At 43.1% G+C, this 12414-nt stretch overlaps 1 protein-coding gene across 1 annotated transcript; it reads left to right on the plus strand.

Moving 5' to 3' along the window:
• Window positions 1-2589: 2589 nt before the first annotated feature.
• LOC137065787 (alpha-2-macroglobulin-like protein 1) lies at window positions 2590-10771 on the plus strand. The gene is made up of 34 exons (XM_067437315.1): window positions 2590-2788; window positions 2880-3063; window positions 3133-3289; window positions 3411-3463; window positions 3576-3596; window positions 3704-3869; window positions 3951-4035; window positions 4108-4234; window positions 4311-4431; window positions 4506-4615; window positions 4685-4855; window positions 4937-5161; window positions 5234-5446; window positions 5525-5674; window positions 6094-6219; window positions 6291-6384; window positions 6468-6609; window positions 6706-6931; window positions 7014-7137; window positions 7206-7327; window positions 7409-7460; window positions 7559-7642; window positions 7734-7910; window positions 8133-8208; window positions 8281-8437; window positions 8508-8582; window positions 8656-8818; window positions 9415-9599; window positions 9667-9888; window positions 9963-10084; window positions 10176-10257; window positions 10342-10425; window positions 10503-10608; window positions 10689-10771. The coding sequence occupies exons 1-34, from the start codon at window positions 2706-2708 to the stop codon at window positions 10727-10729; spliced, it is 4326 nt and encodes a 1441-aa protein (XP_067293416.1). The 5' UTR covers window positions 2590-2705; the 3' UTR covers window positions 10730-10771.
• Window positions 10772-12414: the final 1643 nt, after the last annotated feature.

A 12414-nucleotide genomic window follows, 5' to 3' on the forward strand; every position in this document is an offset into this window, starting at 1 on the left:
TTTCATTTTTACAGAAAATTAGAAGATCTCCGTTTCTCAAATTCTTGGCACTCTCTATATTGCCTATTGCTTTCTTAAGTGCCTTGGTTAATTTAACCGGATTGATTACATTGCTCTCTGCAAACTTCATCATTACCTTCAAATCCTCCTTGCTTGTACATGCCTGCATCCTTTCTTTTCCTTTTCCACTATCAGTTCCTGATTCGTTTCTAGAGATTTTCTTTCTCTTACGGTTGGCAATTTTACTCCAATCCATTACTTCTGTACTCCTACCACTAGATTCTCCCTCCATCTCCAGATCACTTCCGGTACTACCGTCACTTCCCTCCATCAATGCTCCAGTCACAGTCCAGTGTTGCCACCCGCCTCGAAGCCGACTGACACACTCACCTCGTGGGCTTTTGAATCATCTGCACTCATGGCAGCATTATTGAAAGGCTCTTAATAATTGGGATCAGGTTGATTTAGCACTCACAGGCAATCAGACCCTATTTAGGGGGGAGCCCCGGTAATTAGTCACACCAGGGTTGCCAAAGTGACATGTAACCTACAGGTATATGTAAACTAACGGATAATGTTTTGAATCGTACTATGATCAAGTTATTAATATCTAAACACCAAAAAGGGAATACCTATCCCATGAATTTGTACAATAGATAGATAGATAGATAGATAGATAGATAGATAGATAGATAGATAGATAGATAGATAGATAGATAGATAGATAGATAATGGATTGTAAGTAATTATGAATATATAGGCTAGATTACTTCAGAAAAATTACTAAAGAATTCATTTCAAATCGATTGATCCATCCATCCGACGACCCGGCAGTACAATCTTCTTATCAATTCTCAAAAAAAGTTTTTTCTTTCTATCAAATCTTCAGAAAGATTATTTCTTCTGGCCATGGAGAATATCTTCCTGTTCTATTAGAGTATTTATTAACCCAGTCAACACGTGAGATCATGCTATGATCACAGTGCCATCACACCATTGTCATACGGTGACACTCACAGTGAGAGTAACGTGAATTCAAAATGTTGAGCAGGTTGAGAGGAGGCGACTCAAATATCAATCTCCGGGGGGCATTCTACTTCCTGTTCCTCAACACTATCACTGTAATATCACAATGGTCTACAGAAGCTCTTTTTGAAAATTAACAGAGGATTAGATGTTGATGTTGTATTAGTTTGTTATCATTATGGAGATCAGTGTTTGCTTTAGATGGCCTCTTGACCACTTTTGTTATGGCAAGGAAAGCCAAAAGGGAAAGCATCCAGGTGGGGTTGGTTTCTTATTGATGATATCAACATAATCAGTCTTTGTGAGGTGTTATTCATTTTAAAAGATTGAATAATATTTGCCCTGTGATTGTGGCATGGGCTTCAGCAGTTTCATAATCATTTATGAAGGATTTTAAATGCCTAAGATACAACCTGTGAGCTACTTTTGAGCTACTGTGTCATTTAGACACAAATAGACATCAAGAATCAACGTATGAATCTTAACATTGGTGACAATCAAAAGCTTCATGCGGCAATGCATGCTGGGTATTTTGAGCAGTGAGTTCACTTTGACCTCACATTGAGACCATAGTATGAACACACAGTGAGAGGGCTGTGAGGATACACTTTTAGATCACTGAGGCCCTGTCCCAAAATTTAAAAAATCATCTGATGGAACAGTAGCAGAAGGTTGGTGGTGTACGTGGGTCTCACACAAACCCCTATCACCCAATGGGCAATGAACAAGTTGAAAGGTTCAACAGGATGCTCTTGTCCAAGAAAGTCCATGGTGTTGAGCTTAGGTTCCTGATTTATAAAGGGGTTTTTGGTTTTGGTGTATGCATGGTTTTATAAATCTTTTAGGATGAAATCTACGCAAAGTTTTATAAATGAGACCCCCGAACTTGATGCGAGCAGCGAGTGGTAGCCAATGCAGAGTCGAGTCGGTAATATGAAATGAGGATCATGCCATTTTGGCAATATAGAGGTGTTCAATATTTTAAAGACTATTTGATTGGTCTGAACAGTTTCTGCTCGGGCAAAATTACTCCTCAATGGATCGAGTCCAGACCGAATTGCCCTACCTCAAATTTTGTGGCTGCAGCTGGCATCCAGTCTAGTTCAACCCACTAATGAGATGTATAGCTACTACCTCTCACAGTCTCGCTTTAATTTCTGTTCAAAATCAAAGATGGCGCTACTGTGAATAAGGTCTATACTAACCAACCGCAGAAACATATGTCACAGCAGTCTCAGGACAGCAGCTCCAATAAATATTGGGAAAATCCCTTAAAAGTGGTTTTAAACCACACTGATTGACTTTTATTACACTGCAGTTTGAAGAAGAAAATACCAAATTTGCACATGGTTGATCTTGAAGCGCACGATAGACATAGATAACATTAGAAACTTGATTTTCACCCCAGGGGGTCTTTAATCACTCGAGGAATGAATCTCGTTGACTTAACTGATTAACCACCACCTGCAATTCATTTTCGCCTCCCTCAATATGTTTCTATTGCCTGATGATAAAGTGTGCTGATGATTAAAAGTGTTTAAATATCACTGCCATTGTCAGCGGAGATGATTGAGAGAAGCTATTGAGCAGTAAACAACAGCAGTAGATCTTAACAGAAGTTCTGCGAGGTTTCTGAAAGAGCCGATTGATAATCGTTTGGTGTTGGATGATTGCTCTTAATGGCTGTGAGGGAGAGTTGTGTTTGGAAAGGGCTCATTTTAGCTCTCTTCATTTTTGCTGTTGCCGGACAGACATCAGGGCCGTAAGTATCATTTAAATGTTTGCAGTGAAGAGGTTTGTAAAAAAAACAAAAACCTTGTACAAATGCTTAATTGTAACTTATTTTTCCACAGGTTCTTCATGGTGATGTTTCCTGCAGTGATTGAGTCAGGCTCTGATGCCAAATTATGTGTAACACTTCTGAAAGCCCAAGAGAGTCTCAAGATGACGGTTTCTCTGCTTGATGACAAGAACAGGACGACTCAACTTGTGCAGCAGGTTTCTTCTTTGCCGTTTCACCGCTGCTTTAATTTCCAGGTCTGTTATCATGAGACATGTGGCTTTTTCTAGTCTGGTTTGTTGTATATCAACTGAGTTTCTCTACAGGCTCCTCGAGTAGATGGAGAATCTGTGCAGAAGCTGAAGGTGGATGTTCAAGGGAGGACCTTCAGAGCGGCCGAAGAGAGGAAGGTCATGTTCAGACGCTACCTGAATTTGACCTTCATCCAAACAGACAAACCCATCTACAATCCAGGACAAACGGGTGAGTAGTTCGTGACCCTTGGTTAAATATAAGGGCTGCAGACAGTCCCTTACGGTACAGGTTCTGATCATCTTCAAATGCATGCTGCAAATCATTTGAGTGTTTATTGCTGTTTTTGCAGTGAATTTCAGAGTTGTCACCATGGATCCCAAATTTGTACCTTTTGATCAGATGGTAAGGCCTGACCATGGACTTTGGTTTCAGTTGTGCACGTTTCACTAATGACTTTGCTGCATCAATGCTTGTGCTTTTAAATGCCTAATATTCCTGTCTTTGTGTCTTGCAGTACAATCTGGTGGTGGTGGAGGTGAGGATTTGCTCCAGTGCAAGTCTTTGAATGGAGCTGAAGCGTTGTTGTTGTTGTTTGTCATCCGTTGGTAGTTTTTCCCTCTGAGCTGTTAATTGTTTTAATAGGACAATAATAATAACCGGATTGCTCAGTGGACAAATGTTTCCTCAACGGGGTCGATCTTGCAACTCTCTCATGAGTTAAACCCAGAGGCTCAGACAGGGATGTATACACTAAAGGCTTTTATTGGTGACCGACTGAGGTCCCAAGTTTTTGAGGTGAAAAAATATGGTAAGTCGTTGTTCCTATAATGTACAGCAGTTCGATGATATATCTGCGGTTGTGATCTAAAGCATCTCTTTTCTGATTTAGTTTTGCCCAAATTTGATGTGACCCTAAACGTACCACAGATGTACAGTGTTGGAGATGTGGGACTGACCGTTCAGGCTTGTGCCAAGTGAGTGAGGCTTATGTTCTCTTGTTTTGTGGTTGGTCAGTTCTTGATCCTGCTCCTTGTGCGGTTTCCCAGATACACATATGGCCAACCTGTTCCTGGTCAAGCATTGCTGGAAGTGTGCCGTGATCCCTTTCCATATGCTGTTCCAAATGATGTGGCTCCGGATTTGACACGTCGGTGTCTGAATAAAACCGCAAAGGTGTGACTGCTGCCTTAGTGCTGAGGGTTTGTCTGCTTGTGCTTGCCTTTAATATGAATCTCTCTCCTGCTACCAGATGAATGCTACGGGCTGTGCCTCTCTTACTGTCGACACATCAGTATTTTTCAACACCAAGTTTGAAAATTATATGCAAGATCTCTTTCTTGTAAATGTGAACGTCACTGAGGAGGGAACAGGTGAGCTATTGGCTGAGCTGAACCAACAGCACATGCTTGAATTGGATGGCTTGATTTATTTGTTCCCTGTCCAGATGTTGTGATGTCAAAGTCTGCAACGGTGTCCATTACATTTGAAGTCGGCAAGGTCACGTTTGTGGACCTCCCGGATTATTTTGAACCCGGATCAGTGATTAATGGAAAGGCAAGTAAAAGTTTATCCCTGGTCGCAGAAGCCTTTAAATTGGTTCCTAACCTTGATCGTTCCCAACAGATATCGGTGTCTCGTTTCAATGGGACTCCAATTGCGAACAAAGCAGTGTATTTCCTGGATGGTAACAGCTGGCCAAACAAACGGCTGCTGAATCTGACCACAAACCAGAATGGGCTGGTCATGTTCTCCCTCAAGACTGCTGATCTTCCAAAAGCTGATCTCAATCTGGTGGTACGATTTGCTCTTTATATTTTGTGACATGAAGATGTATCTCTCTCTTGCAAGAAACTGATTCCGTTCATTGTTCCCCAGGCAAGTGCGACTCCAGAGGTTGTTTATAATTACAAATCACCATACTTCACTACAGATTCAAGGGTTGTTCAACTTTCCGGACCTACTTCTGACAGCCCATCACTTAGTGAACTGACTATAGTGAAACTCGAGCAGCCGCTCAAATGTGGGGCTGTGTTTCCAGTGACCGTGAAGTATTCTTTTGTTGGAGAGACTGGCGACTACATCGCTGACATAATCTATATGGTGAGTGGACATTTTAATTTGTGCTGGTCTGTTTGTTCAGCGCCTTGTATCCACCTGTGTGTCTTCTGTCAGGTCTTGTCCAGGGGAGTGATCGTCCTCCATGGATTTCAGACGGTCAAAGCGAGGGCTTCTGATACCGTCACGAGCGGCTCGGTGTCATTCCAACTGTCTGTCAGTGTCGCTATGGCTCCAGCAGTGCAGATTCTGGTCTACTGCGTTCTGCCCAGTGGTGATGTAGCTGCAGCTAGTGTGTCGTTTGATACTGAAATGTGTTTCCAAAACCAGGTATGATGTGCACTAGCATCTGTTTGGCTTATGCGGGGAATGGTGACATGCCCTACAGCGTGTTGGTCCTTGTTTCAGGTGTCTCTACAGTTTTCTCCTGCTACGGCTGTTCCTGCTGAGGGAAATGTTCTGACTGTCTCTGCTCAAGCAGGATCTCTGTGTGGCCTTAGTGCTGTAGATCAGAGCGTCCGGATCTTGGAGCCAGGAAGACGTCTGAGTGCTGAAATGGTATCATTTTTAACAAACTTAAAGGATCCTTTTTCTTTTAGGCTGTAATATTTTATCAGTTCATTAAAGTTGTGTTTAGTGCAACAAGTCGCTGGTTCAAAGCATCTGCCGAATTAATGAATGTAGACCTATCAAATGTGACTGAAGGTGGTCTGCTGGAAGCTCTGCTCTACTTTTTAAAGTTAAATGGATTTCCTACAAAAACCATCAATTTGCTTCAGATGGACTTCATTAACCCCCTGGAGCCATGTGGTTTACTTTTATAATGGCAGGATGCTTAACTTTCATTTGATGACATACCCTTTAAATCTGTTGTCTACTCATAGACATGCTCCCATTTAACTCGGCTTAACTAATGTTTACTAGATTAATGTGGTTAAATGATCCATGTGCTTTATCCCCCCACCCCCTGTTCTCAGGTGTTCAACTTGCTCCCAGTGCGATTGCAATCAGATTATCCATATGAAGTTGAGGATGAACAGGAGTGTCTGAATGTTCGAGCCCGTCGAGCTGTTCCTACAGAACAAGCCTACGAAACCTTCAAGGTAGAAAGTTTATCATTACTGAATCCTCCTTCATTTTTCAAAAATCTTATGTTTGTTTGTTCATTTGGAAGAATGCAGGGATGAAGGTTGCAACAAATTTGCCTATCAGAGCACCTCAGTGTCTGACGTACAGAGGCCTGGAATATTATCGCAACTTCCCTAATGGTATGTCTGTTACTTTGACTCTTGCTCTGGAAATTGCTACATGACTTGCAGATTCAGTTGCTATAAACACAATTGTCCTGCAGTGTTTTTTCGCCGGTTCCCTGAACCTATGGTATTGGCTGCTGCTCTTCCATTAGAAGAAAGTGAGGGTGACACATCCTCTTTTGACGTGACCGTTAGAACTTACTTTCCAGAAACGTGGATCTGGCAGCTTGCTCAAGTGGGGTTGGTGTGAATTCTTTTGTTCCATCTCTAAAGCTAGCTGCCCACAATATTTACTTCTCATTCCCATTATTTCACTCTTTTTCTGCTATCCTTCAGAGCCACTGGATCCACACAAATTCCCATCACTGTTCCTGACACCATCACCACATGGGAGACTGAGGCATTCTGCCTGTCCTCCAAAGGTTTCGGCCTGGCTCCTCCTGCTCTGCTGACGGTCTTCCAGCCCTTCTTCCTGGAGCTCTCCCTGCCATACTCCATCGTCCGTGGGGAGTCTTTTGATCTGAAGGCCACTGTCTTCAGCTATCTGTCCAAGTGCATCCTGGTCTGTCATGGTTTATTTTCCTTTATATAATGGCTCTGTATAGAAGGTCCCGACTTTGCTCCATGTGCCGTTTCATTGGCAGGTTAAAGTGACTCCGGCTTCATCCACAAACTTTACTCTTAAAGAATATCCTGATCCGTACACATCCTGTCTTTGTGGCAATGGGAGGAAGACCTTCAAATGGGCTCTCTCAGCTTCTGTTCTTGGTCAGTTTTGGACTGTTTCTGAATTTGAAGTGAATGTGGCGTTGCTCACTTCCTGTCTGTCACCACAGGAACTGTCAACGTGACGGTCAATGCTTCAGCTGAGCCATCCCGGACTCGATGTGGCACTGAGGCCGTGACCGTGCCGACGAGAGGCCGCATTGACGTAGTTACTCGAAGTCTACTTGTCCTGGTAAGTGTTAACCAGCCTTCTGGAGTTTGATCATGGAGCTCATTCTGTTATACTGACGTGCTTTTATTGCCTTTTTTAAAGCCTGAAGGCGTTGAAAGGACAAACACCCAGAGTTGGTTACTGTGTCCAAAGGGTTTGTTTGCACTCAATGATTCCCCAATACATTTCTCCCTGCACGGCCAAAAACATTAGCCTAGCGCCTAATGCTGATCCATTTTGTTTGGTCCGCAGGAAACGTTCTTTCTGAAGATGTGACTCTGACTCTTCCAACAAACGTGATTCCGGGATCAGCTAGATGCTCAGTTTCAGTCCTTGGTAAAGCATTTCTAGTAGTAGAAACTGACAGGTGGTGATTTGCAGAATCAATTAGATTTTGATGTGGGTTTTATGTCTGTCCTTTTTGTAGGGGATATAATGGGTCGTGCGCTGAAGAATCTAGATGGGTTAATACAGATGCCATCTGGCTGTGGAGAACAGAATATGATCATTCTTGCTCCCAATATTTACATCCTGCTGTACCTGAAGGTCACGGGGCAACTCACCGCAGCCATTCGAGAGACCGCCACGGGCTACCTTCAAATCGGTATGGCTGAACAGATCCATTAAAGAATTTAAATTCATCATGGAAAACTCTTTGCAGGGCTTCTATTTCCCTGACATAAAGGCTTTCCAAAACTTGATAGTTTGAGGGGATGGATAGGTGGCGCCCCATTCCCCCCCCCCCCCCCCCCCCCCCCCCCCCGGTTGTCAATCATTGCTTGAGACCCTTCCTGACTAATTTTCATGTGGTTTTTGACCTGAACAGGATACCAAGGACAACTGAACTACAGGCACAGTGATGGCTCGTACAGTACTTTTGGCTATGATGCATCCAATACATGGTGAGTTTCATGCTATTGTGGTTTTATGTAACTTGCGTCACCAGCAGTTTAACACGCTTCCTCCATGGCCAGGTTGACCGCCTTTGTCATGAGGTGTTTTGGTTTGGCAACGCAATTTGTTTTCATCGATCCGAATGTCCTTCAGAGTGCAAAGGACTGGCTAATAAGTCAGCAGGGTTCTAATGGCTGTTTCGTGCAACAGGGAACGTTGTACCACAATGACATGAAGGTACATCAATGGTTATCAAATGGACCGTAAACCATAAGCTCTGTCTGAGGCTTTTTTTTGTGTATTTTAGGGTGGAGTTGGTGACAACGTCACCATGACCGCCTACATCGTCGCATCTCTTCTTGAAATAGGCGTCCCTGTCACAGTAAAAACCCTTTCAGTAGTTGTATGAGCTCCTTGCGGTTCTGGCTGTTGTCTGAGATCTGCTTCGCTTTCAGGATCCCATCATTACCAACGCTCTGTCCTGCTTGAGGCCTGTTGTTGGGAACCTGGGAAACACTTATGCCACGGCTCTGCTGGCCTACACCTTCAGTCTAGCTGGAGAGACCACCACTCGATCACAGCTTTTAACTGCCTTGAACAACCTTGCCATTTCTGAAGGTGAAATTCACCAGGATCTTGAGTGGTGTGTGTATAGTCTTAAGCATTGCCTCGAATGTCAACTTTCTTAGTAGAAAGGACTTTTGTAAAGGTAGGAGTTTTGTATAAACACCGAGCAATAGGTTGACATGCACAAAGCCTTTATGAAGTTTAAGTGTATTCTGTACTTTGGTTGCACAAGGTTTAAGCTGCAAACGACACTTTCAATGTGAACATCGCTCACTCAATTTGCTATACAAATGTATCATTGCTCAGTGCATTTTGCATTTAATACTTGTACATTGGCTATGGCAGTTTCCACACTTCATTAAGTTGAGTAGCAAATCAGTATCATAAAATGTATGAAGGATCATGACACTGAAGAATGGAGCAAGCTCCCTTTTCGTTGGCCATTTGATCACAAACCACATTTGAACACTCAAAAAATGGAATAAAATCTTGCACTATTGTTCAAACGGTTGGCGTTCAGGGCGCGTTGCGGCCCTACACCAATATCAGAACTGATTCACCTTAAAACTGACGCTGTCGTTTTTCTCCTTGAATGGGTTTATATTTGAGGTTCTTTGCCGTTGACTTTCTCCCCGCCATCTCTTCAGGTGCTAAGCTCCACTGGTCTCAGACGACATCTGGTGATACTCTGGCGGTGGAGATCAGCGCTTATGTGCTGCTAGCGGTTCTCACAGTTCAGCCTCTCACGACGGCTAATCTGGGCTATGCTAACCGCATTGTCAACTGGCTGGTGACCCAGCAGAATCCCTATGGAGGCTTCTCCTCCACCCAGGTGCCTCTGACTACCAAATATGAGCACAATCATTGAGTGGAGTTTTTAATCTGGTGCTCGTTTTCAGGACACGGTGGTGGCTCTTCATGCTCTGTCTGTGTACGCTGCTCAAGTCTTCAGCTTGGACGGCTCAAGCACCGTTGCCGTACAGTCCTCAGTGGTAGGAGGAGACTCTTATAGCTTCACTGTGAATCGGGACAACAGGCTACTGTATCAGGAGAAGCTGCTGAAGAACGTTCCTGGCAAATATACTGTTAAAGCTTCAGGATCCACTTGTGTGTCTGTGCAGGTCTGTATCTTCAGCTCCTTTTACGCTTTCTGTTGCACGCATCAAAAGCCTACTGTGCTTTCTTTGTATTCTAGGTTGCATGTTTCTACAACATCCCAACACCCATTAAAGATACCAAAACACTGAGCGTTGACGCAAAGGTGACCGGAGACTGCCGACCGCTTGGGGCCAATCTCCTGTTGAACTTCACGGTGAAGTAAGAGGCTTTGACTTCATCCTGAAACCAGTTTATGTCTCTGACAAGAGGAACCGCTTGATCCTGTTGACTAAACTTTATTCGTTTTCAGATACAATGGAGCAAAATCATCTACTAACATGGTTCTAGTGGACATTAAACTCCTGTCGGGCTTCACGGCTGATACATCACTGGTATGCAAGACTTGGCAAATCCTGAGATGCTTGAGGCTCTTTCAGATGTAATCGTGTCTCTAAACATTGGTCTCTTCCCCTCAGCTTGGATCTCCACCGGCGTCGTTTGCTCCGCTAGTGGTGCGGGTTGATTCTGAAGAGGATCATGTCCTAATTTATCTGAAAGAGGTGAGACTGGGTATAATCACTAGCTGCCACATTGTCAAATGCTGTTTGTGCTGCTGTTCATCCTTTCTGTCTCGCAGGTTCCCAAAGGTGTCCCCAAGACTTACACTCTTCAGCTGAAACAGGTTCTTGCAGTGAAAAATCTCAAGCCAGCGGTCATCAACATTTATGACTACTATCAGACAAGTATGCTTTCATCCTAATCGAGCTTTGCTCTGGCTGAATTCACTGAACTTGATCCAGCTCACTTCATGTTCCTCTTTCAGGTGATTCGTTTGAGACCCCCTACACATCTCCTTGTCCATGACACTGCAATAGGACGTGACTCAAAATAAATGATTTTATGCAATCACTTGTTTGCCTTTTGTTTAACATGACGAGTGTTGCAGGTCACTGTTTTGTTATAGAAGTGGTTTCCTAAACTGAACATCAAGCATATCGTTACTAGTCTTAACCAAAGTTAGAAGCAAACTCTTCAGGGGTGAGAAATGCCAGAACAACAACTCTGAATGTCTTCACGGTCCTTGAGATGAGGGTGTTTCAGAAGGAAGACTGGCCTTCCCACCTGATTATAACCTCACTGGCTTTGCCCTGCCCAAACTGTATCCTGAACCCATGTCACCATGCAATCCGACACCCCCTAATCTGTCAAAGTATGACAGGAGGGTGCAAGTCACCTTGATTTATATAGTGCTTTTTACAATATACAGGTGAAATTTGACTCTTGTGCAAAAGGTCATTTAAAAACAAATATATTGTATCAACTCATTACATGCAAAGTGAGAGATTTCAAGCCTTTGTTACCGCTTACAAACAGCCCAAATTCAAACTCTCAGAATATTGTGACAAGGTTCTGTATCGTAGGCTCACCTGCAAAGGGTTCCTGAGCCTTTGAATGGTCTCTCAGTCTGGTTCAGTATGAGCCACAATCATGGGGTAGACTGCTGACCTGACAGTTGTGCATAAAACCATCATTCACACACACCACAAGGCAGGAAAGACTCAAAAGGGAATGGCAACTGAAGTATTATGGAATTTTTTTTAGGATGTTCTCAAAGTGCTGTATCAAAGCACATTAATAATAGAAAGTTAAGTGGAAGAAAAGGGTGCACAAGCAGCAGGGATGACCAAAGTCTGAAGAGGATTGTCAGGAAAAGGCCATTCAAATGTGTGGGGCAGCCATCTACCAGGACATTTTAGAGCGCTTCCACACTGCCAAAAGTACCAACTTTTTCAATGATCTACTGTGCTTGATTGGCCAGCAGGAGAAAGATGAGTCATGAGACCGAACAATGCAGGCGAGCTGAAGGCTGCTATTGAAGCATCCTGGTTTTCATAACTAAAAAATAAAAAATAAAGCTATATTAAAAAATAAGCTATAAGCCATGCTCATCAAAATGATAGCAAATAAAAGGCTTGAAATGTCTCACTTTGCATGTAATGAGTCTATATAATATACGTTTCACCTTTTATAATTAAAACAGTTGTGTAAAAAAAAAAAAAAAGTGATACATAGATCCCAATCTGCCTCATTTTAAATTCGGGTACCCTGGTCTGAGATGGAGCAGGTTCGCAATGTCTCCTGGACCTTACAAGTGAGCTCCTGTAGGGGACGTTACATTTGCCCTGCAGGGCCTCCCCTTTCCTTTAGAGTCCGCTTCTTTACGCTGTCTGCTACCACAAGCAGAATGAAGCAAAGCACACTGCTCTCCTTTTCCAATCTCTTCTAGTCAGACAGCCCTAACCAAAAATAATAATCAACAGATGTATACAAAATTGAAATATACAGAAAATAATATGATATATAGATAAAATTATCCAAAGATAAGAACAAAGGTGAACCAAAACAGTTATAAAAAAGAATACAAAATATGATGCAGAGATAAAATAAGGTGCAATCAGTCGGACGTACAGTGGCACAGTGCTCACTCAGTGTTTTGAGTCTGGATTTCAATGTGGCTACTGGTGGAAGCTGGTTCCAACTGCGGCTCC

The sequence above is a fragment of the Pseudorasbora parva genome, unplaced genomic scaffold, assembly GCF_024679245.1.
Source record: "Pseudorasbora parva isolate DD20220531a unplaced genomic scaffold, ASM2467924v1 scaffold_31, whole genome shotgun sequence".
Taxonomy (NCBI): Eukaryota; Metazoa; Chordata; class Actinopteri; order Cypriniformes; family Gobionidae; genus Pseudorasbora; species Pseudorasbora parva.

Bases quoted from the DNA above. Each gene is read 5' to 3' on its own strand.
- LOC137065787 (XM_067437315.1), top strand. From the start codon at position 2,706: ATGGCTGTGAGGGAGAGTTGTGTTTGGAAAGGGCTCATTTTAGCTCTC. The intron at 10,258-10,341 runs GTATGCAAGACT...TCTTCCCCTCAG, and splicing joins TCACGGCTGATACATCACTG to CTTGGATCTCCACCGGCGTC. The intron at 10,426-10,502 runs GTGAGACTGGGT...TCTGTCTCGCAG, and splicing joins TCCTAATTTATCTGAAAGAG to GTTCCCAAAGGTGTCCCCAA.